Source organism: Xiphophorus maculatus, chromosome 5, assembly GCF_002775205.1.
Source record: "Xiphophorus maculatus strain JP 163 A chromosome 5, X_maculatus-5.0-male, whole genome shotgun sequence".
NCBI lineage: Eukaryota > Metazoa > Chordata > Actinopteri > Cyprinodontiformes > Poeciliidae > Xiphophorus > Xiphophorus maculatus.
In genome coordinates this window covers 10,713,711-10,740,009 of record NC_036447.1, presented here as the reverse complement: position 1 = coordinate 10,740,009, position 26,299 = coordinate 10,713,711, and the positions used below count along the sequence as shown (strand labels likewise).

Below are 26,299 nucleotides of genomic sequence, written 5' to 3'. Positions count from 1 at the left end.
GCACAATTTGAGGAATGTGCCTAAGGGCGGCAAAAGACCGTGGAGTAGGAAGTGGAAACGACAGTTTGGAAATTATGTGAAAACAATGGAGCAGCGCTGTGACTTGCAGAGTGTGTGTAAACAGTCACATAAAAATGATTTTGGCAAAGGAAGGGGCTGCCTCTAGGATTCCAGGGAACAGGCTTAAGCAGGAAACGTGACAGGATATACTTACAGGTCATCTATGCGAGTGTGTGGAGAGAATGTGTGAAGAAAGTTGACGTGCAAACAAGATGGAGTAAATATACAGATGATGTTTGCTGAGTGAAATGAAGGCAGGATGTAAATGGGTGTGTGTGTCAGACCTTGAGCTGTTGTTGTCTAAGCCTCTCATCCTCCTTTTCTCTTCTGACTTTGTCCTGCTCTTCCTGTAGCCGGCGCTTCTCCTGGATAAGAACAAGAGACACGGCAGAGAAAGAGACTAAAGGGTTTAGTCTGCACACAGCACAGGAAGAGTCAGAATCACAATGCTTTAATTGTTATTGTACTGAAGCACAACAAAATCCATTTCATTTTCAGTATTATCATGTAAAGTGCGAGAGGGACCAATCTCTGAGCAAATAACAATTCATCATAAACACAGTTAATCTAAAATAAAACATAAACTGAACCAAAATAATTAATTAAAATGCATTACTAGAGAAGACTCAAAGTGTTTATTTTGGTCTGTTGCACCTGGAATCGAAACAAATTTTGGTTGGGCTTTAATTTTAATTTAAACACATTCCCTATTTTGATGTTGCACAATATTTTAAACATTGAAGCGAGGAGCATATGAAAAAAAGAGAAGCTTTTCCAGTGTATTTGTGTTTGGCACACCTTTGCAGATGGACAGTAATCTTTTCATCAGAGGGGGACAAAAAGAAATGTTCCAGCTCCTTTCAAGCAGGCTGGCTTCTGCTGCTCTGCAGCGTTTGTAAGAGCCAGCTGGAGATGGAGGTCTGGGCTTTCACCACATCACTCAAAGACATGAATAGAGCTGCTCCAATAGCAGCCTGTTGCTGTGGACTCAAAATGTGTTTTCGTTTGTTTGTCTTTTACTGTTTTTCCCCATTTTCCATCAAGCTGTTTTTCTATCATTTTGAAATGTTTGTCTAATGACTTTAATGCTTTGCTGCATTAGACATTTTTGTTGGCACTTCCTGTGCATTTCCAATGATAAGTCACCATGCCAATGGGAAACATTTATATAATCTGCAATAGCAATCAATCAATCAATCAAATTTATTTGTATAGCACATTTCATCAACAAGGCATTTCAAAGTGCAGTACATCATAAAAACACAAAAAGGAAAAACATCAGTAATTAAAGATGTTTCAAAGCTCAGGTACTCAATGAGCTGAAGAGGAGATATGAAGATAACATGTAGGTTATTTTAAAAAAGAAAAAAAGACAAAGAAAAAAAGGCACTATGAGTGCATTAGAGCGAGATTGTGAAAAAAAAAAATATTGCAACTTTCATAATTTTCATAATTTTCATAGAGCAACCAACCTTCTTATCACTAGCTTTTAAAAAAAAATCACTTACACTCTCTACCCTTCAACCCAAAGCGATACTTAAACTGTGATTTTATGTTTTTTAAAGGACTACGTATATTATTATACTTATCACTGCCTTTATCTTGTGCTTCTTGCCATTACTCTGACTTGCTTTAAGTCTTTAGACTTCATTTTGAATTTTATGCATTTAATTTGATACTTTGATTATATTCTTCAATTTCTTTAACAATTTGCATAACCACATTTATTTGCCATCCGCTGACTGTTTCAGTACATTAGGCACAAACTCGCTCACCACATTCACATTCGGTGAAATATTATAAAGAGAGCTGCTTAATCTCTTTATGCTGTGTGTTTTTATGTGTGTGTACTCACAGCAATGGCCTCCAGTCGCTGTTTGTATTTCTCGGCCTCATCCATCCTGGCACCTGTCAGACACCAGGACACGATCAAAGTTTAGAGCTCTGTGGTTAACAAACACACAAACACTCAACTGGATCCATTTACTCTACACGTTTTTATCACGGTAGGGGGTTTGGAAAGAGTCACCCCCTTCTCCCCCCCCCCCTCCCCCTCTGTACTTTCAAAAAAAAATAAACAACAAAAATCCATGGGATTCATCTGAAATCCAACAGAAGCATGCTTCTGTTGGTGTGTCAATTTTCTCAGCTTTTGTGCTGTAATTTTTTTTGTTTTCCTCTTTGTAAGTGTAAATGTTGGCTGTCATCTGAAGAGAAGAATCAAAGAGCATTTCTGCACAAGTCCCCAAACTCCCGCAGTCTTGTTCCTGCAACATCAGAGACTGAGTAGGCAAGCTGATGAGTGGGAGCAAGATCAGAGGCAGAGGCTCAGGTTCAGCCTTCACAGTTGGCAAAGTGTGTAATTTGGCAAGCATAAGGCAACATGTGCCCTTAACTACAGAGCTCCTCTGACCCACAGTCCCAAATAAAAGCTACAAGAACGTCCCCCTTCCGATCCATAGTTAATCTTCAAGTTTTGTCGTGACATGTTCTGTTTGAGAAAAGGAGCAGAGGAAGTATTAGGTTTTCCCTGCAGCTAACACTAAATTGGAAAATATTTGAGTTCTGCAAAACCCAAAGGTATAAGAGAGCTTAAAGAAGAATAAAACATAGCAACCAGCTCCTCAACACTCTATCATTCTTGTGCTCTCACCAACTACAAGAACAAAAAAAACCAAACAAAAAAAGAAAACAGCTCAGATCTCTGGTTTTATCAATTGAAAGGACAAAAGAAAAAATCTTACAAAAGCCAGAAATGTACATTTATTGACAATGATTTTACCCAAACTGTTGTTTTTCAAACCCAAACTTTTTGAAAACCTTTTTCAGGGTTTGATAATTATACAACCTGGATTTTACAAACAAAAGTAGATGTAAAAAAAAAAAAAGTGGTACTGTGAATTCTTGCCAGATGCACTGCACTCAAACACATCTATTCATCCCACTGTTATTTTAATTTTCAATACAGACCAGGTCAGAGCCTTTCCAACCGCTTAATATTAACTTGCTTTGTCTCATCCGAAATTAGTTGTGACAAGTCCTTGGGGTCGTGGTCCTCTCAATTTCAACCATCTGTCAATAAGAAACAGCTGAGACACGGCCAAAGCTCAAACCTGCCATAAACTGGAAACTGCTTGATCATCAATATCCCTTTCTACTTCTTCATGCTTGACTGAAAGTTGCAGGAAATAAAGTTTTAATCACTGTGCCAACTATCAATGTTAATGGCAACATAATGCTCTGGGGTTGTTTTGTTGCCATGGATAATAGCGTTTTGTATGTGAGGAGAACCTTTTGTTTGCTGAAGTTGAGCCAGATGAAGCAAAAAACTTTGCCACTTGAGGAGTTCTGGGTAGGACGTATTTACAAAAAAAAAAAGAAGTTCATCTTCACCTTAAATGTGAAATGTATATTTTTGTAAACTCTCTTTACTGTTGATGATTATTTCAAAAACCAAATAATCACAATTAATTATTTCAGTCCAAGTTGACTATCTTAAAAAGTCAATAATTCCATTCAAGAGGAGGGAATCACATATTCAGCTAGGATGCTAGAGCCTTGATGATGGTCACAAAAAGTGTTTGGTAAAGTTGTAACATTTACCCAAATATTATTGGTATGTATGGAAATATCTGAGCTATGGGTTACAGACAATTCATAAAGTTGTGCAAATAGTTCTTGATTTAAAAAAAAAATGCTTTACAGAGTGTTCTCTGTCATCATTCCACTCTGAAAAAAAGAGCAATTCAAATAAACCATTGACAGCCCCAAAACATATAATTCATGGCCATGATGAGTGTACGCAAATTTCTGGTTGCAACTGTAGATCTTCTAGTTATATATATATATATATATATATATATATATATATATATATATATATATAACACATGTGCTGTGTGTGCTGATGCTATGCTGCACACACCCAAGGAGCTCACACACTCTACAAATGAGGTCTCTCCTTTCTTCCCAGAGGGGAGCTCTGCACAGCGCAGGCTATTGTTGCTCCCTCAGAATGGAAGATCTTCCAGGGCCTTAGAGGATGTTAGTTATCATAGATAGAAACCTCATCTTCTTGATGCCAGAGGGATTCCTCCTGGCACCCTCCAGGTGTAAGCGGGTGGGTGGATGGGGGTGAGGGTGGGAGGATTACAAAGAGGTCCCTCATAAACGCTGGCAAACACATCGGTGTGCTCGAAGAGAGACAGGAATAAAAGAAAAAGAGAGAGAGGTAACGGTGGAAAAAAATCTAACCTGCTTTTCATCATGCAACTCTAAAAAAAGATGCACACAGACAATTCAGAAACATTCCATCGATGCAGAGCAACAGAAGTAGAAAAAGACAAAATTTTTCCATGGAAGGCTTTTGAATGACTGAAGGTGCAGTGACAGCTTACAGTATAAGCCTCCGTAGGGAGTGGAGGCTTGTATCTCATCAGGACTTGAGGAGAACGCCTAGAATAGCAGTCTGAGATAAACAAGCAAACACAAACCGAGGCTTTGATGAGGAGGTATTGAGCAGCTCCCTGAAGACACGCACTGACTTCAATAATTAAGCAAGATACAGGAGCACAGAGATGGGAGGGCTGACAAAGTCAAAAAGTTAGGAGATGGTAAGAAGATGGAAGGAAAGAAAAAGACAGGAAGGAAATGAGGCGACACGAGGTGTAGCACCTGGTTAGCTGGTTTGGGCTTCGGCTCAGTTAACGTCAGCATGTAGGGAATGAGCTGTGACAGGAAGGTAAATGTAAACATGAAAGAAGGCATCAGGAGGTTTCAGAAGATTCTGAGCACTGTGAACCAGAGTGGTTCACAACACTCTCTCTACGTCAAATCTTTAATGACTGAAATAATGCTCTTTCATCAGATGCATGCATACTAGTCTGCCTATAACACAGATGTAGGTTATGAATTCAAATCATGCTAATGGACATTGTGTCTTCTAGAGCATCTTGTCCCCCAAAACAAAATCTGCTATGAAAACAGCAGCCCGACACAGCATAACCCCTCCACCCATCACACAACAAAAAACAGCAAACAGCAGCAATTTAAAATAATAATAAAAAAGAAAACAAGTTATATCTGCTTTTTACACAGACGTGCCATATTTGCTGCATAATCAAGCTGCAGTCAATGTATAATTTAACTTGTTAGACTGTCAGGAACCTTTTCCCTGAACCAGGGTAGTTCAGAGCTATGGTTTATCCTCTCTCACCCCAACCCAAAGATTATGTTTCAGTAACAATTCTTAAACATAGTTGGTATCATTTATTAAAGATCAGTACATTTTACACTTTTCTTATAAGAGATCTTAATGCTGTTTCACAGAGTAAAAATAACCCTGATAATCCTCCTCTTCATCTCACTTTTACTACAAATGCAAGTGAATGTAGAAGTCTGCATCTTTGATCATTTAATATTTGCCACAGTTATGCAGAGATCGGGATCTTGTTTATCCAAGTTTTAGGCTGAAGCTGTTAAAGGTTCGTTGCTTATAGTTTTATTATAGAAAACCCATGTTTTTTATTTTAGAGAAGGAGCCTTTTATTTTCCATTTCTCTTTTATACACTTGGCAGCAGTGTGGAGAAGAGAGCCAGACAGCCCTCTCAGCGGCAGCAGATGTAATTTACATATCACAAATACTACGCAGCAGGGAAAAACGCACAACAAACAGCCCAGGGGACGTTAAGAGTTCAGGGTAGGTAAGTTCCAGGGGATAAAGGTTCAGGGTAACTTAATGGTGACGTGCCTGATGATAAACTGATGAGTCAAATCAGGAAAACTGGAATCCAGAAAGTGGAATAGAAGATGTGAATAGAAGCAGAACAATACACTTACATGTTGTATAATATCTACAGTGTTTAATGGGCAGTGCTCACATTTTGAGAACAGTCAGAAGTTGTTTTTTCATTTGAATTCTTTGATCTGACCATGGATCTTCACACCTTAACTGTGAATGTTCACACGACTCCCACAATCATCACGAAGAATTAAGAAGGAAGAGCAGTTTACAAATTTGGTGTGGGACTGAACCTGCACCTCTGTTCAGTCAGATTAAATCAAACGCATCTCAAAGAAATAATGATTCCAGACTCAGAATACAGAACACTATGGTAATATTTTTAAAAATATATATTAACAAACTTACTCTTCATGACAAAGTCGTCAGAGAAAACCATGAAAAGAAACAGAGATTAGTAGCAAAAACCCAGCAAGGATGATTCTCCTATAGAACCTCATAAAAAAGAAGCTCAGATTATTTACATCAGACAAAGTTTAGCTTTTAAAATGTATCCACTCACAGGATGATGGGCTACATCGCTAAGCAGTCCCCTGGCGCTTGTTCATGCAATGAACTGAGGTAAAACCACCAGAAATTAGGCAGTCTGCAGATGTATCTCTATACGTAACCAACGTGTTACAGATTTGTGTAATTTATGAGCTTTTGAAATGCATGAGAGCAGATTAGTGAAGTAGGAGGACACAGCCTTCCATTCCCTACAGAGATCACAAATGTGAGTCCAAGCAGTCATCACCTGGAAAAACACCATGAAGCTTAAAATGTCTTAAATTAAGACAGAAGTGAGCTGTTGGCTGTTTTCTTTGTAAAATGCGATATACATAAGGAAGCAAATTACCATTGTCTGTATTGATCTAAAAAGTTTTATGATGTGGGGACCACAGCTGACAGCAATCACAAAAGCTAAGCTGTTAAAAGCCTCTTGGTGTGCCAGAAAAAATGTCCCAACAATCCAATGTCTGTTTTTACATGCTATATAAATACATTTACGTTGACATTTTAGTAAGACCTGATTCTTGTCAGCTTTTTCAGAAATATGCATTTCTTTCCATAGAATTTTGTCATTTTGTCAAGTTGAGAAACAATGTCATTCTCTGTTTGTCGATTACAATTTTCAGGAGTTTTTGCTGGATCACAGCACAGATGGATAGTTTAATGTCCAAGATCACATCATTTACATTGGTATTCCTGCAGACCGATGTCCTGATGTCACAATTGATTCATTTGTCTTTGGTTGTTTATCAAGAAATTGATTATTTCCCCCAGCCAGAACCTCAACTGGTTCCCTCACAACTTTCTCAGTTGTGGCTGAGAAAGAACTAAAATACCAGGCCCATATCCAGAGCTGGCATTAAGCAGGATCACTAGTTAACTACAGATTGGGAGAAAACCCACATACAAAGGAAAAGAAACTTAGCTCAGGTTTGACCAGGTTAATCATTTTAGCTTTTGAGCTAGTGCTAATTAAATGCAGTTGAGGTTCCTTAAATGCAGAAGCTGAACTGACGATTATACAAATTGCATTGCACTGAAAAGGTATTCATAGCACCTTTTTCAATTTGTTAGTTTTATTTCAAAATAGATTAACTTCTACCTCGGCATTTAATACTCCAGAATGACAACACGTGATTTCTTACATTTGCGCAAATACCTTTAGAAGACCAGAAAAGAAAATCACATGTATGCAGCCTTTCCTCATTATTTTATTGATGCACCTTTGGCAGCAATTACACTATCAAATCTTCTTGAGTGTGATGCCACAAGCTTGGCACACCTGTCTTTGGGCATTTCCATCCATTCTCAATCTCCAATGAAGCTGAATCAAATCAGTGGTTCCACTACCAGGCCTCTGTGGAGCTGAATGACATGCTGATGAGAGAATTCAGGCATTTGATTCAGGTGCGTTGCTGAAGGGCTGCATCTAAAAGTTGCAGGATAGGAGTCTCACTACAAGCTAATGCATTTTGATGATTTAATCAGCTAGATGTGACCTTGCATTTGACCAGCTTGATTCTGTTTAGGACTATAGAAAAGAGGCACTTTTGAAACAAAGTTTTTACTGGGATACTTAAAAAGAAAATGGACATAAAATCTTAACCAAAAGGCAGTTGCTTTAAAATGATATTTTAATTTATTCAAATATATTGCATTATAAAGCAGTCGTTAATGCAGACAGACTTAAATCTTGTCCCCATAGAAGTCCAGCTGCCTCTCAAGTCTCTGCAAACTTTTCAGCAGACCTTCTTCCCACCCAATTGCAAAAGAATGCGGTGTATATTTGCCAAGCAATGGATGTGTGCATGTTTATATAACAATGTATATTTGCTTTGCGAGGTGTTAGGAGAGCTGCACACAAAGCACGAGTTTAGTGACATCAGCTCTGTGGAAACAGATGGCAGAGCAGAAGGGGGTCTGGAATGCAAACTATAAGAATCGGCAAGTATTAACAGCTCACATTTTGTGACACCGAGGAAGTACATGATCAGATCAATGATCGAGAAAGGAAAGATTAGTGTGTTCCAGTTTCAACAGTTGAAGCCAAAGGTTTGCATACACCAAAGAGACATTTTCTGTTTGCTAAATGCCACAGCAATGAGAGAGAGAGATTTATTTATTAAAGTCTTCAAAATCAAAGTTTAGAGACAGTTCTACAGTATTTGGTAGGATTGTCTTTGGACTGTATGACTTCGGTTACATGTTTTGGGTTTCCTTCCACAAGCTTCTCACAATAGTTTGCTGGAGTTCTGGCCGGATCGTCCTGACAGAACCAGTACAACTCAATAAGATTTGTAGGCCACTTCGCTTGTAAATGCTTTTTTAAATGTGGCTACAAATTCTCTACAAAGTGAGATCAGGTCTATACGATGGCCACACCAAAACAATCCTGTTCTTGTTTGTAAACCACTTTATAACCAGTTTGGCTGTATGCTTAGTGTCACTACTGGTTGATGTCTTTAAATGTTTCAAAATTTCCACATAATGTTCTTTGCTCATGATGACATGGATTTTATGATGTCTATCATTTCTTCCTACAGAAAAACAGCCCCACAACATGATACTGTCACTCATATGCATCACAGTTAGGATGTTACAAGCATACCCGCTTTTCTCCAAATGTTACAATGGTTATTATGGCCAAAAAATTCCACTTTAGCTTTATCAGATTACAGGACACATCTTCAAAAATGAAGATCTTTCTTCCTGTGTGCACTGGTAAACTGCAATATGCCTTTTTTTAGGTTTCGTTTGGTGTAATGACTTCCATACATTTCAAGGTGGATGTTAATTTGAACGTTTTGAACCAAAACACGTTCAACTCTGGGACTAACCTGTTTCCTTCTTGAGACACTTGATGGTCAGATATTCCCATAATGTCATCATAATTATACTTCTTTATAATTAGTAGAACAGATTAATGTGGAACCTTAAAGCATCTTGAAATTGTTCCCAAGGATGAACCAGACTTACTCTTCTTGTTTGACCCATTGTGTCAAACAAGAAAGCAGGTGTGGCATTATAATACATCCACAGGTGTGCCTCCAATGTGTCAGTTAACTTGTAAGAGATTTCCACTGCCATGACATCATCATCTGGTCTTTCATTCATTGTTTAAAAAGACAGCAATCATTCTGTATTTATCATTGTGATTTTCAAGAAATCAATAAATCTCTGAAATATTCTTTTTCTTATTATTGACATTTAGTAAATAGAAATATTTTTTGTAATAGTAACTAAATAAAACAAGAAATGTTTGGTCTGATTTAACTTCAGACAATGCAAAAAAAATGTGAGTTTTTTCATTCAGTGCATGCAAACTTCTGGTTCCAACTGCATAACACAAGGTAACACATTTTGTCATCTAAACAAGGTGAGCTGTGACTTTTTAAATCACAGTCGACAAGCAAAGGGAAGGTCTTAATTACTTTTGGGAAGTGAAAATTGCACAAAGTCTGACACCAGACAAAATTGGTTTTCCCAACAGAAAAGTTGGTTTTGAAATGGATAAAAATGGCCAACATCAGGGAAAACCAAACAATTTACCAGGAAACCAATCAATTTAAAAGAGCTCTGCTATGTCTGACAAGAAGCTTGATAAAATAGTAGTTTGCGAATGGACACAAAAAGAGGAGTGTGGTTTCTCTGCAACTTGCTTAGTGACATTTAGTGACCAAATATGATCGAGGTGTATGTATATGTTTGGCATTATATACATGACTTTAAACTTTTGTGGATGGCACAAAATCCACACGAAATTTAAACATGTGCATCCGATTGTTAAAATTCACTGAAGTTTAATCATCATTCCACCCTGGAACATGTGTCCATAAACATATCATTGCAAGCCCCAAATTAATATGAGATACCTGTTCATGATGAGTGCTTACTTATAAACTTTTGACTGTAACTGTATGCATTTAAATTTTGAGTATCTGCACACAGAAGGCAAAGAAAACTCTAAAAAAGAAAAAAAAAAGAAGCTCCACGCACAAAACAAATAAATGGTTCTGAATATAGTAGAGATGGTGTGGGGGCAGAGAGCGTCATTAAAAGGCCACAGTGTGACTTTCCCTATTGTACGATAATTATGCTGCTGCCTGCCCTGCTTCACAGAAAGCTGAGGTTTCTGCAGTGTTTTTCTGAGACGTTGCTGAATGGAGGTGGGAGATCACTGTAAAAGCAAAAACTGTGCAGGAGGTAAAAACCAGCATGGCTTAGAGAACCAAAATTCCTTTTCTGAATTAGAATATTTATGATTTTGTTTTTAAAAAAGTCTTATTACACAGCATACAGTGAATATTGCAGGAGTCCATTTAAGTACTTATAAACTTGGGATAACAGAAGACTTAAAAACAAAGCCTGTCCTATTTCGAGTGAAGACAAAAATTCAACCCGAGTCGTTTCGAATTTCCTGCGAAACAGACAGAAACCAGGCCAAGGCCATTGGAAATTGAAAATATCATCCTACCCGTGTGTTTAGGAACAGGAAGAGCACAAACAATGTCGACCAGACGATTAGAGATGGAACATGCAGTCGCACGATCCCTGAACCTGAGCATCCTCTGCTGTCATCGCCCGCCATTGCTCAGGAAAAGCCTGACTCAAACAGGCAACAAGCCGTAAAGCAAATTCTTAGATAGAACTTCAATTGCAGGCGGGAGAAATGAAAGAGGCAATCACTCTGTAGCTTGAGAGATGGACGGAGTGGATTGTTGTAAAAGTGCTTTTTCATCAGTTATTGATTTTTAGTTGCTTTACAGACTCTGCAGCAGGAATCACATTATTAGAGATGGATATCCTGCGTATTGAGATAGAAATAAATCTCTCACACAGTGGAAGGCTGTGTGTCTGCGTGTACCGTACATGTGTGGGTGGTATGGGTGGAATTTGTGGAGCCTGGATGGCACTGCTGAAACAGCACAAGGTTCTTCTGATTGACAGTTCAGGTCAGCGGAACGAAAACACTACATTCCAGCTCTGTGCGCGTCTGTCTGCAACGTTCTGGACAGCTATATGTCACAGCTAATGGACAAGGGCATTTTGGAGCATGCAAGGTCTAACTGCTGTCTGACATCTACACCTCTTGAATCTGTTCACATTTTGGCCCCTTACATCCATAAACACGGTGCATTATTGTCAAGTGGGAGAAAAGTGACTGATGGTTTGCTTTTTTTTTATTCCAAATACACAAAAATGTGAAAAGTCTGCATTATATTTATGTTCAGCCCCTCTGAGTCAATACTTTTAACACCTTTGTGATGCTACAGTACGTGCATGTCTCTCTTCGCACTGAATTATTATTTTTTTGTCTACTGATCTTTGCAAAATAGCTGAAGCTAAGGCTGGGTTGGATGAAGACCATCTGGAAACAGCTATGTTTTCTAGTTTTATCAAATATTCCCATTTTGATTTCATGACTGGGCCATTCTAAAACAAAAGTATGCTTTGATCTGAACCTCTGATAGGCTGTAACTGCAGCTACAGCCATACCAGTGTAGTAAAGTTACACCAAAAACTACAATACAGAATTATACATCAGACTATGTCTTATGTCTAAAGAAAACAAGACATAAGTGTAATTTACAGAGTAACATAATTTGTTTTGGTTTAGATTTCATTTATTGACACAGTCACATAAGACTGCATTCTAAAAAAAGTGTGCACTATTTAGTTAACCTTGTTATGTGTGTCTGACTTGATTTAATCTTTTTGTTTTCCGAGTTACCTTTGGCTGGTGCACTAAGGTGTAAAAAAGGAGCTGATTAGGAGATTGTGGGGAGGGTATTTGCTCATGTTAGTTTCAGATAGGTGTTTGTGCATTTTGTGGGCTGATGAGCTTTAATTTACGTTTCCCTTCTGTCTCATTTTAGAAGGTCGGTTTGATTGACTTAGTGTTGTTTTGTTTTTGTCCGTACTTTGAGTAGAGCTCTGCTACTTATTTTATGGGCCTATTATCTTGTTCCATTTTGTATAGTTTACCCAAGTGTGTTTATTTGCTGGACAATTGATTTTCTCCTAATCAACCATCCAGCAACCCTGTCTCTGTAGGAGAAAATAATCCCCACAGTATGATGCTGTCACCACAAAGTGGAGATACTTTCCTCAGGGTGATGGGCAGTGTTTTCTCACACACACACACACACACACACACACACACACACACACACACACACACACACACACACACACACACACACACACACACACACACACACACACACACACACACACACACACACACACACACACACACACACACACACACAGTGTGTTTCCTCTTGCAAACACATACAATCTGGGTCTCATCTGACCGCAGCACCTTCCCCTCAGTGCAGGAAACTGCCAACACAATTCTTATGGCTTTCAATCAGCAATAACTTTCTTCTATTCACTCTTCAATAAAGGCCAAATTTGTGAGGTGCGTTGTTGATAGTTGCCTGGCAACAGATTGTCACAGCCAGGCTGTGAGAATCCCCCAGAGTTACAACGACCCTCATGGCTGCTTTCCTGATTAATCCTCTCCTTGCCCAACCTGTTAGTCCAGGTGAACGGACATATCTTGGTCGGTTTGCAGTTGTGCCAAACTCTTCTTCATTTGCTCAGTGTAATGCTTAAGTATAAATTTCATACAACTTAATCATTTTAGCTTCTTCACAAATTTCTGACCTATCTGCTGTTTTCTTTTGTTCACTAATGCTCTCTAACAAACATCTGAGATCTGCATTGAAAAGACGCATTTATACTGACATTAAATTCTGTACAAACTGACTCCAATTACCTATTAAGTGACTTCTGAAGAGCTTTATATTCACCAGACTTCATTTGGAGGAACCATAGTAAAGAGGGAAAATGATGTATGATTTACCTTGCACTTCACAACTCTGCATTGCTCTATTACAAAAAGCCCAATAAAACACAGACGTTTGTTGCTGTAGCGTGACGAAATGTGAAAAGGCTATGAGTGGCAGCGAGGTCCACATAATGTGTACATCTCTGAACACACAAGAAGTTAATCTGCCTGTCACATAAATACCTGTGGGTTAACTTTTGAGATACATACAGTAAGCCTGCTCAAATGATCACAAGGGAGAATGTAAGCTTCAGAGCTTCAAAGGAATGACTGCAAGGGAAAAATCAAACGAAATCTTCTAACAGGTCCCAGTGTTCAGTGGTTAGGAAGTTTAATGCACTGACAATCTGACTAAACAGTGTTGAGAGAAGAGACGGTGATAAAAAGCAAAAAATAGCCCTCAAAGAAGCAAACTCCCTTTGCAATTATAAGAGAGATTGAGGGGGATCAACGGTGAACCATCAGGCTTCACACATACACACTGACTGACACACACCGACATACAAAAGAACACACACACATAAGACTAGTGTGTGTGCAGTACAGAGTCTCTGTTGAGCAGGAGGTGGATAGATCTTAGCCTTTGCCTGCTGCTGCCCACTGCAGAAACAATTGTACACAAAACAGACACCCACCGCTCTCCGTCTAAACTCTGCTGTGGCTGCTCAGGAATGCAATGCAACAGATGTTTCCAAGTTTCACTGCTAAATCGGAAATGATTTCCTTTGGTCTCCCTCATACTTTTGCTCAGATTAATGTAGTCAGAACAGAGAGAAGAAAAATCATATTTAGTTGCATGCGTTTCATTTGCAAACAATCAGTTTGGTAAATGAACTCAGAAACTGCACAAATAAGCTGTGGCTACGCCAAGCATGTGACAATTGACATTGGTGTCAACTGAAAACAAAACCTGTGACATGTAATCCTAGAAAATAGAGGCTAGCAGACCCACATCTAATTGTTGCAACTTCTCCCATCAAAGTCAGTGCATGTAGTGAATAAAACTTCCAGTGCTGTGTCAGCACAATGTCTTACTCTTGAATCGTTAAGCAGTATAATTCCAAGAGTCAATTTTCAAACTAAAGCAACTGATTATAAGAGTCTTGTCTTTAAACTATTTCCCTTCCTTCCTCTTAAATCTGAATGAGTTCTCTAAAATGACATTGTTTGGGCTTTTTAAAGAACTCAAGAAAACCAACAGTACTTTCTTCTGAACCCCTAAGGATAAAACTAGTATTTACCATGATAAAAATGTCTCACAGTTGAAATGAAATCATCATTAAAACTTATTTTAGTACAGCCTGCAAAAAAAAAGACAATAATAATACATCTAAATGTACACAATGCAAAAAAGAAAGATTTTTTTCAAATTTATTATTATACATTCTGTGAAAACATTCTGAAGTTTATCAAAATCTGTGGAATAATTGCAAATTAGATCAGAAGTTTGAAATTGTGGTCAACATCGTCCAAATGTTGGTCCAGAAATCCATTTCTTAAATAAACTAGGGGATTTAAATAATAATTCATGCAAACTAAAGATATTTAATATTTGGTAAATTGATTCAAGCTTCTTCCTGTATTCTCACCACATTAGACATGGTTACCAGACATTTTTATTCTAAATTAAACTAGAAACACAAGCAACATCTCTAATAACTCCTATTTAGCAAGCCTCGCGACAAGGTCAAACAAGTTTGTTTACTTCTTATGCCTCCTGCCAAATATACAGATGGCTGAAGTAAATCTAATTAGCGAAAATGGCTACACAAAAGCTCTTTGAGTGGCACAGTTTTTGGTGAGGTTTTCTGATAAATAAACTAAGCCAAAATCACCATCTACCAGCTGCATCTGCACATTTAAAAGAACAGATCTGGAAGGGTGTAGGATCTTGAAAATTCTGACCAAAGCAACAAATATACGTAAATGATCCACTCATTCCATCAACAAAAAGGGCTATAGCAATTAGCAGAATTATCCAGAAAAATAAGTCTAAAATATTATACTTTTTTTCTTCCTGGGAAAGCTAAAGATAAACAACATGAGCCCCTATTCTGAAGGGGAGTTCACATCGAATCCACCAAAAAACAGAGCATGCGGCAAAGCATAGCTCCCTGAAACTGCAAACTTTCCAGTTTTGCTCTATTTTCAGATGCACTGTCACTGAAGAAACTACCCTTAACTGGGCTGAGATCAGGTTCATCTTGGTGCGCTTCAGTGGAACTCATCCAATCTGTTTTAATGGCAAAAACTGATAAGGATCAAGCAATGTACCACAGCACTCATATCCAGCCACTCACACAGATCTGCCATCACTTCAACCCACAAAACCAAATTACCCTTTAATAAGTCAACTATTACAACTCTGAGAGAACCTCATTAGTCGGCTCATAACATGTCAACTTCCACCTTGTAACCACCTTAATAATGAACGATATTTTCTGTTTGTTGTTTTCTTTGTTTTGTATTTGTTCACAAACGTAATGTACCACACAAGTATCTTCCACTCTGATATGTATGTATATATATATATATATATATATATATATATATATATATATATATATGTATATATACATACATATATGTATGTATATATACATACATACATACATATGTATGTATATATATATATATATATATATATATATATATATATATATATATATATATATATATATATATATATATACATACATATATAACAGAGTGGAAGATACATGTGTACATATATATATATATATATATATATATATCAGAGTGGAAGATACATGTGTATATAAACAGAGGCAAAGCTTGTAAGCATCACAATACTGTCCCAACTTAGAAAATTTGCAGTGGCAGTGTCTTGTGAAGTGTTTCGGTCCAGATGGAATGGTGCACTTTTTAAAACGGATGCCATCATGAGGAAAGAACCTAACGTGAAAATAATGACAACGTTTCAGTATATTAGTCATGAAAAATGACCTTCATAAGATTTCCATCACACAGTCCTGATCTCAGTCCAGTAGAAAATTTGTTGGCAGAGCTGAAAATGTGTGTGTGAGCAAGACTGCCAACAAACCTGCCTAAGTTACAGCAGTTTTGTTGGGACAAATGGACCAAAACTCCAGAAACCTGTTGTAGGAAGTTTGTGACAAGACACTCACCCAAGTTTTTCATTTTAGAAGGCAATTGTACCAAATACAATGTAAACCTCTGAACTCAAAGAGAAAAAGACTCTAAAAATCTCTCTCTTGGTCTTCTGACTTAAACCACTTAGAAAGAGTTTGGGTAAATGAGAGAAAATATCATGGTTTAGGTCATCCGGTGTATCTAAATATTTGGTTTTAACTGGATAATAAATCTTAAATGGCTTAAACTGAGGTTTATAAAAACATATAATTTAGTCTGAAACAATACACAAGCTGAGACAGAACTCTCCATTGCCCCTAATTAAAAAAAATTAGTCAGTTTGGGCTGAATTTCAGTTCAGTGCAAAACCATTTGTTCTCGACTCCTCTGAGTGATGACCTTGTTCAGAGCAGGAGACAGTGGTTTATCAACTGCCCCCTTTCCCGCCTCCCTTTGCAGCAAGACAGTTAATCAGTGTTCCTTTATTATTTTGGGACACACAAACTCTGTCTCTCAACAGCTTTATCTTAGAAACCCTGTGCAAAGGCAGCTGAGGGACATATTAGAATACAGGGTAAGAGGGAAAGCAGCATTTTAACCTTGATGTGGAGTGCACTGTGTTTAACTCTGCATATGGGTGATTACTGAAGGTAAAGTTTCCTTCAGACACCAACACAACATTAGTGAAGTATATTAATTAAAGCTCTTTATCCTGAACATCACACAAAGTAGTGTGCAGATGGAAATGTACTTTTGGGATTTCTCAGTCTTTTAAAAAGCTTAATCTGACTCAGCTCTAAGAAGAGCCTAACAACAGAAGGATGAATCCCACACACACACAAGAAGGAGAAATGGAAAATCCTGCAGGCAACCAGAAAGGTTCAAATGTGCAACAGAACAAAAAGTTGAAGAAGTGATGAGAATAGGGGGAAATCAGGTTGCGAGGCACCTGTTCTGACAAGTCCTAACAAGCAACTGAGGCTGTGAATTCTCAAATATGTTCTTCATCAGGTTCCCACTGACACATTGTGCTGTGCCTGTTTCCAGCCTGTCAGTATCTTAAGTGTAGTCTTACTCAAGACTTGGGGCTTTTTCCAGAGCCAGAGTACAATAGCTGTGCTACACTGATGATTAAGCATAGACTGTTCATAATTATAAAGTTAAATCAAAGTTTTAGGCATTTTTAGCAAGGACAACAAGAAAGTCTACCAAGAAGTGGAAATGTACTGGGTGCACAGGGATAGTTCCCAATACCAAGGCTCTTTAATTATTGGTAACCTATGGTTCGTCTAATGAAGTGCCAAAGAAAGTGACTTCCTACACTTTGACCTCTTACAGGAGAGACAAACTCCAGTTTTTGGAAATGTCTCTAGAATTGATTAACACAATTCCATAGAAACTAAAGAAGGTACCCATTACTATTCTTAAGGCAATGCTGTTTTGAAGCAATAGTTGACAGGCTGTGAGTGTCGTGTGTGTTAAGCAACTGTTGACAACCCCAATTTGACTACTTACCCAGCTAATATTACCTTGTTATACTCCCAATGAAACAAAGTCTTGGACAGTGAGTAGGCAGAGATTAAGTTTGAAAGACACACCAACTTCCTACAACAAATATCAGTATCTAAAAACCATTCAGCACGACTGTTCCTTCTATAAAACTTTGTTCAGCCATGATAAGGGGCTGGTAGAAGTAGCAATCACTGTCTCATTGTTCTCCATCTTTCTCTCTCTGAACTCAGCTCTAATGATAAGGGCATTAACAGACAACATGTTGTCTGATATTTCTGTTGGACTTCTCTGACTTGATTCTAATGAAGCAACAAGTTGTGCAATTTGTCATATTGTATAAAGCAGCATAACAGTAGTTACTATCTTAACATTACACCCTGAAAATCCTATCTATGGCAGTTCATTCCTGCTGTTATGCAACATCTGAATAAATTCACATTTGTGAATTTATGCAATTCACAAATCATGAAAACACCAAGTAAAATTCACAGTGAAGCTGGTGCAGTTGCAGCAGCATAAATAAGGTTTGTCTTGACTGCTTTGGCTTTTTGAGAAAAGAAAAAGTCTCTCAACGGTGAGTTTTGAACAACTTTAGAATCTTTCGTGGCAAATCTGCAGAGTATCTGTCCATTTTTATCCAGAGACAGATGGCTGCAATTTATCTGTTCAAGCTTTGCTGTGGTTTAATCGCTCACCAAGCAATTTTACAAAGACCAAACTACAGGAATTAGAAGCATGTTTTGACAGGTGGTAGTCCTAAAGAGAAACAGAATAACATTAGGCAAACGCGCTGAAATGAAAACTATCTTGTTTGGTGGGAATACTAATGCAGATTTGCTTCAGGCTCTATTTATTCACAACCTAAGCATAGAAGAGAAATGAAGCATTACCTAAACTGGAGTGAACACAGCCTGCTCAAACTCATCCATGATTTAAGGTTTTTAAAATTTTATGAGGATGTTTTTACTTCTGTACTTTTTGGACTTTAAAGGAAAATCTATATGGCACGCTTTGGCTTGCTCCAGTCCTTTGTCTCTCTGTGCAGGATTAATGTGTCTGTGTTTGCATTTCAAACAGGTTTGGAAAGGAATGCACGACCGGTGTAATCCAGCCTCAGTTCATTTTTGCCTATTGTCAAAGAGTCAAAAGACTGTGAGGCTGCTGTGCCTCAGATCTCTGGGCACAACGACACACATTTTTCCAGATAATCTGAAGGTTGAATCTAATCTGATTCATTAGGACGAAACAAAACAACATTACAGAAACAACATTCAGCACTGATTTCATATAATGCCACTTAAGCGCCAATTCCCTGTATTTAAAAAAATTCAAAGTAAAATTACTAGTCGAGTAACCAGCTCTCAAATTGATTCACCTAATTTCATAAGTAAAACAAATTTCCTTGTAACTATTGAATTTGAAGTAAAAGTACTTTAAACTTCAATAGCTTAAAGTACACTTTGGCCTCTCTTACAAGACAAGAAAGACAACTGCAAGTCATTAAAGACTCTGAGGCTGTTGATGTGATGGGATAAAAGAAATAAGGTGAGGAATTGATGCTACTTGGTGGCAGATGCATCTTGATGTTGGTACCAACAGATATAGGCTGGAAAATCTAAATCTTTTAAACATAATCTAACTTAGTGTTTCTGGCACAGCCCCAAAATAGCTGTCCTCTGGTGAAAAACAACTTCTCTATGTTCAGTACTAGTTCACCATTTCTCATGGCACAAGTTGTGATCAACATCGCAATGTTTCTATTCTAAGCTAAAGTTTACATCATAAAGCTTTAACCAGTTGGTGTCAACATGTGAAAGTGCCCGGAGAAGTAATTCTAAGCTGTTATTATGAGTCCCAGATTCCCAGAGAGGTTATATAAAGCCTCTTACCTGTAATAAAAACATGTCATATTTCTATGAGATTGTTGGAAAAGTAATTAAATCATCAGCATGGTAAAAGCTTGCAAGCTAGATTGACTGTTTCAGTCCGGGTCATAAGTTAATATTTTTGGATCAGGTGAGACTACTTGGATAATTTTCAAACAACTATGACTAGGCCTGTCGCGATAAACAATAAATCAATTAATCGCACGATAAATTAAAACTATCAACCTCATTTTAATTATCGACTTTATCATTTCTTCCGGCCTTTTTCTCTTTCTGTTGATGACACTGAATGAAAAAAGGCTCAACTCCGGTGCTCTCCGCTGACCTCTCCCTTCCTCATTTCCTTAGTGTAATGCCCAGCGCACACTGCACGGTCTTAGAGTTGTTGGCCGATTGTCGGCCCATTTTCAAAACCTGAGAGACCACACATAAGCCAACAGAAATCCTAGGTATAACGGTTCGATCGGGCCGTGTGGTGTCCAACAATGGGCACAAAATAATGGCTACAAGTCCAGTTAACTAATTTTAAAACCAGGCATTTATCAATGCTTTACTACAATCTACCTGCAACGCATGTGGTATCAATTTCGCTCCAACTCCTCCCCTTGTCATTTCTATATTCTTTGCACAAAATGTTTAATAAACATTAATGTTGTTTCCACATATCATCTCCAATGTCCGCTGGACTTCGGGTCACTTCAGATTCTAGATCCTTAATAACCACCATCAGAGTTATATAGCTGCTGAGATCAGCTAAAACAGATGGTGCGAATACCTGCTAGGATTCACAACTCTAAGGAAGCGTTTGCTTTATCCACAAACTCAAGGTGAGATCATATATTGTGGAATAGGTAAGGGGACTTTAAAGAAGCTCTCTCAACAAATACAAAACTAACAATTTAAGCTTGACAGCTTATAACAGACTTTTTTATTTTTGAAGAAAAGAAGTTCTTGAGTTGGCCTGGTGTTGTACCAGAATCGACTAATAAAGACTTATCTTCTATAGAAAAGCATCACATTTTGGACTGCAGGTGCCTTCTGAATTTTATCTTTAATGTTTAAATGGACAAAATGATTTGCGATGTGAATAACACCCAGCACTGATAAAGCTAGACTTACAGAGCTCTAGCAAAACAGGGAGAATGACTCATTTGTTTAACTGTATGCCCAGGTAGAACAATGTCTGACAGCTGCAAGAGGAATGAAATCAAATGAATTCCACCTCCTCTGATGTAAAATGTCCATATTGCACATGGAAAACACATTTCTAGCAGTTTGCAGAACAGAAGCTCAGCCACCAAAGAAGCTGACTCATTTCAGCGTGGGACTTAGATCTTCCTTTGGCACTCTACACAATTCAGCAGCAGGTGAGTTTCCTCTAAATTAGTTGTAAACTGGCAAAGATATAAAGACATGATTTACCACATAATTGACTACATAAACCACATCACAGATTAGTTCCGGCTTCGGAAAGATGTGCAACAGTAGACAGCTTCCTGGCACCACTTAGTGCTTACTATGTATTAGTTTCTTTTATCACCAGGGCACCAACCCTGCCAAAAAATATATCAAATCCTGCATTAACTGGCATTTTGCTGTCTTTCAGTTAATTCATAGCATAAAATGAAGAAATTACATTTTTAAAAAAACATCCTGAACTTGGTCAGCTAATAATAAAATGTTGACTGAAGAGAGAGGTAGATCTTAATTGGTGGTTGCTAAAGCGATAATCAGTCCTGCCTGGCAGTAATCTCTTCCTTTCTCACTTAACTCGCGATTACATTTAATATGAAAGCAGCATATCATTTACCATTTTGGATTCTGACAGATTTACATTATTTTTACTGTTAACTGAAAGCATTTGTGTTCGATGCCAACCAGAAAATTAATGTAATGGCCTTTCTGAACAGCCTATAAAATTTATAAGATGTGCAGTTAAGCCAAAAATGATTTCATTATTCTCATTAGATGAATTTTGAATGGAAAAGACACATCCATTTTCAAAAAGATAAAAAGATGATGTACCAAGGATATCATTATGGGGCAAAAGAAAATATTTTTATTTACATTTGTGATGCATTTTTCAAATTTTTTTATACCCTTGTCTTTGTAGGGGTCTCCAAGATCTGCTGTGCTGGTGGTTCATAATCCAACACAGCTGAATCAAATGACTGAATTACCTCTTCAGGATGCCATCAAGTTTGGCAAATACCTGCATGTCAGTGTATAACATCTTGTATTGTTTAATAATACTTGCTACTGTGACTTCTCCAACTTAAAGGTATTCATATGTGGTCTTGTAGCTGAGTTGTGAACCGCCACAATGCACAGCCGCAGGTCCTAGATGAGCGCTTTCCCTTAGCCATGACGTGTCACAAACCAGCTGCAGAGAATTGCTGCTCTTATCCTGCTGTGTTGATGAAAACATCTGTTCTCAAGTAAGTGTAATTAGGATGCTCTACAACAGTATGGCGTGCTATGGGAGGGTGTATAGACTTGGATTTTCCCCACATACTCACAATTTCTAATGGATGTCAAGAATTTCAGACATGCTCTATCATATAAAGTGTAATCAAAGACAGATTTTTTTTTTGCCAAAGTCTATGGCACATTGTAGCATTTTGATAAACATTTATATACACAAGTCAGAAGAAACATCTTCATCAAATTAAAATATAGCTTTCAAGGTACACCTGCCTTGTGGATGAACAATTATTGGGCTGAACTAGAAAAAATGTTGAACACATAATTGCTAAGAGTCCAAATAGGAGCAGTATTGATCTACTAGTTTACTAGTTCTCTAGATCAAACCTGTCCACATGACAGTCCTGTAGCAGCTGACAACAGGAGTTTTTTGATAAAGATTCTAAGCATTTTGAACAAATGTTTGACCAGATTAGAATGAAAAAGTCCTCAAATCAAGGTAACACCTGAGTTTTGCCTCAATTCCTTCTTCTACAATATTCCAGTGTGAAATTTTCTTTGCAATATATTGGTTCTATAAAGTAGAAGTTTACTTTGTTATTGTTGACAAACTTTGTCAACAATAACAACCAGAAAACTGAAGATTCAGAACAAAACATCCACATAAGACCCACTATTTCCCAGCAGAACTATTGAAAGCCCAGCAGCTCATCCCTTTCCACTGTACATCTGGGTCACATGACTTCTCTTTAAAAGTCTTTTGGACCATCCTACATCATTACATTTAAGTAAACAACAACAAAACATTTATTTGACCTGCTATAGTAATTTAGTTGTTTGCTCTACTCTGACAAGCACTAAATCTTTGTTTGCTACTTCATTTGCCAAGTCACATTGGCCAACACAAATTTTATCAATAATTATCAGGTTTTCTATAATTGATTACCATTTAAGTCCAGCTGTGGAAATACAAGCAATGAGCAATATAATTTTTGCAACATCTTGCAACTTTATAGGGCTTTGTAAAGAACGCTGTAAAATTCCCCCCACCCCTTAAAACAGAAATAAACAGCAAGAGTAAAATGAAAGAGAATTGCACTATGGTTCATATTTCAGTGATGAGGCATGGCGGGTATCTCAGACATGTTTGGACAGCTAAGATGACATCATGCAGAAACATGCAAGTCAGGTGAGCTCTGTGGGAAGCAATTTAGTCTATATTAGCACAGCAGACACAGGTTTAAGAGTGACACCTATACTTTTAAACTGAATGAGTGGGTGTATCCAACATTTTAACAACAGGTTTTAGTTTCTCTTTCATCATAGTGAAAATTTATAGTCTGGAAAAATGCTTATGATCCTGACAGTGACTAACTTTGGGCAAACTCCTACAACAAAAATAAAAATGTCAAAAGTAAAAATGTTGCTATTCAAAATCTTTCTTCAAAAACACATGCAATTAAAATGATTTTAAAACAGAACCAATAGCAATTTATTGAAGTTCAGCTCATATCGGTAGCTTCTCCCGTTTGCTTTAACAAAAACGCATGCACAAAATGAAGGAGTATTGACTGAAATCTTTCAATCAATACTCACTTCGTAGACCTTCCTAATAAAGTCCATGGATATAAACTTGTTTTGATTTACTTTCCCAGCTCCACATCTAGTCTGCTTTGTCTTAAAAATGTCATGGGACTGTGCCTCCTATGCTTGTTTTCTTGCTTCTTTTTAATGTGCAGAAAATTAAATTAAAGTCCAATTAACAAAGTATGTGCTGTTTTGTGTATGACCTCTCTGTTTTTGTTCCATTATTCTATGTATACTCTGTCACCTGAGGCCAAATTTCTGCTTGCCTGAAGGGAAGTTTGTTTGTGTCCTGTGCAAATTAAGACAAAGAACAGCATTTATATGAAAAGAAGAGACTCTTAACCCCCAAAAAACAAACAAAACTCCTCCCGACCATTTTCATAGTTTAAAACAAGCTAGTCACCACACATGCTGTAAGTTTGCTTCAGCTTGGAACCACAGTGCAAAGGGACATCTATAAATGTAACACGTCTTATGGTGAAACTGTACATGATTGAGACATATGCCGGAGGTGATGGGACAGTAAGGAATTTTCCTCTTGCTTAAAATTCGGCCTTGATCATGTTGGCCAGCAAAGAGGTGGAGGATTTAATTCATTCACTACCAGCCACCCTTTTGTCACCTCTCCTTTATCTCTGAGTTTTTTAATCTATGTGAGCCTTGTCAGACTCTCATTCTCCTCCTGTTCTTTTCATTGCCATTTGAAAAGATAAGACACTTGCTGATTGGTGGTGCTGACAACCACAGTTTCATCTTGCCTTTTTATCTGCCTTTTAATAACTATCCCACCCAGTACACTCCCCACTGTGCCCTTTTTGTGCATTAGAGGAGATTTTCCAGAGACAGATCAAAAGCTAAACTTTACAACTGATGGCCTCATTGATTGGTTAAATGGTCAATATTTTAAACAACAATGGCAGACATCTTGAGGGTTATGCAGTGTTTGATTTGTGCTCAGAGATTAAAATTTCCAATTTATAAAAACGTGTCAGGATTGAAAATCTGAGGTTAACCACTAACCACAAGATCAAAGATCAATATGACTTACTCATAAATAAAAAATATTCATAGTTGAAGTTATAAACCGTTAGGATCTGAATTCTGTGTCAGATTTCTAATATCTAGGAGCAGAGGACACCATACCATGTTAGTGAGAGAAGGTTCAATCGGGCTTTACTACTGTTTTAAAAACAAAAATACTACAAATTTGATATTTAAGTAGTCTTTTCATTTCGCATTGAAAGAATTGGTTAACACAGCTATTAAACATGTTCCATGACTCCATGACAGACAGAGCTGGAAACTCAGAAGAATAAAACTGAGTCTTTGCTACAAAAAATATTCAACCTTCCTGTTATGGGTTGACCATCTTTTTCTCTTGCAGTCTGAATGAACGACTAGCATGACTCGATATGCAAGTGTATACAGTTGCCTTTTAAGTAACTTCTTACATATCTCTGCTTCTTCCGATTTAATTTTAAACGTCTATCTGATACTGGAGGTATGCATTCTTCAGTCTTTTTCACTCACTAACAGCGTTCACACTGAGGAGTGTTCATTACCTCTGCCTGTTAACATTCAGATATGAGGGGAATTTCCTGATCGTGAAAAGAATACCATCCCCTGGTCAAGCTAAAAATCATCAGATTCCTGTCACCAGTGTATTAATCAATGCAACTCTAAGCAGAGTAACCAAATCTCACTGGCTTTCTGACTTTCAACTGGAACTAGATTAAGTCTGGTGTGACGTCATTTTGTGATGGGAGTTCCAGGCTAAACAGAAGACCCTATTAAAATGATGTTAAGTGTCTTGTGAAAACATAATGAACAGGAAGGTAAGACAAAAGGGTGAAAAGATTTCTTTTGAACATGCTATAGAGAAGTGCTGACCAGTACCACCAGCCTGCTTTGGTCCTTTGACATTTCTTTGCATTCTTTCACCAGATCCTTAACGAGAATTTTTTTTTTTCTTTGAAACTGGATAAGTGCACTTGTAAACAAACCTTCAAGAGACTAAATACCATCTGAGAGCCAAATTAAGCCGGGAGGTGAGTAACACCTCCTGGATGGGCCTTTAAGTACCTCAGTTCTTCAGTTTGACAGAAAGAGAAGCCACCTCAGCAGCCCCTACTGGTATCTCTTGCTTGTGAAGATCAGTATGCACAGCTGCATGCTAAGCAGCTCTGGCTGTATAAAGTCAAACAGATCTGGTGCGGCTGTCTAAAAGTAAGGAGGCAGCTTTGTATTTCACAGAATTTTGTTGAGTCAGAATGAGGAGGGGGAAAAAAGCTGTAAGGTTATACTGACTGGCCTTATTTGACATCTTAATTTGAATGGAATGGGTTCGTTTTGGGGGGTGTTGCAAGATGCAGTTGCAACTATGGCTCTTCAGCCAATAACAACAGAGCAAATATGTCAAACTATTGCTTAATAGAATCTAAACTCCATGCAGATTTTGACTTGATGACAGAAAACTGATTTCAACCAGAATCCTTAGAGACAGGTATATATTGTGGTAAGTAATCGTAAACATAAAGTAAATATGTCATCTAGCAGAACTGCTGTTT

At 37.7% G+C, this 26,299-nt stretch overlaps 1 protein-coding gene across 1 annotated transcript in view; it reads right to left on the bottom strand.

Annotated features, from left to right (window-relative positions):
- Window positions 1-26,299, bottom strand: part of LOC102216785 (paralemmin-3-like) — a 39,489-nt gene that overhangs the window by 11,810 nt on the left and 1,380 nt on the right. The window contains exons 2-3 of the mRNA XM_023334571.1: window positions 1,916-1,968; window positions 345-425 (exon numbers count right to left, since the gene is read on the bottom strand). Of these exons, the coding sequence (XP_023190339.1) occupies window positions 345-425; window positions 1,916-1,960 (126 nt within the window). The 5' untranslated portion in view covers window positions 1,961-1,968. The remainder of the gene's footprint in view (window positions 1-344; window positions 426-1,915; window positions 1,969-26,299) is intronic.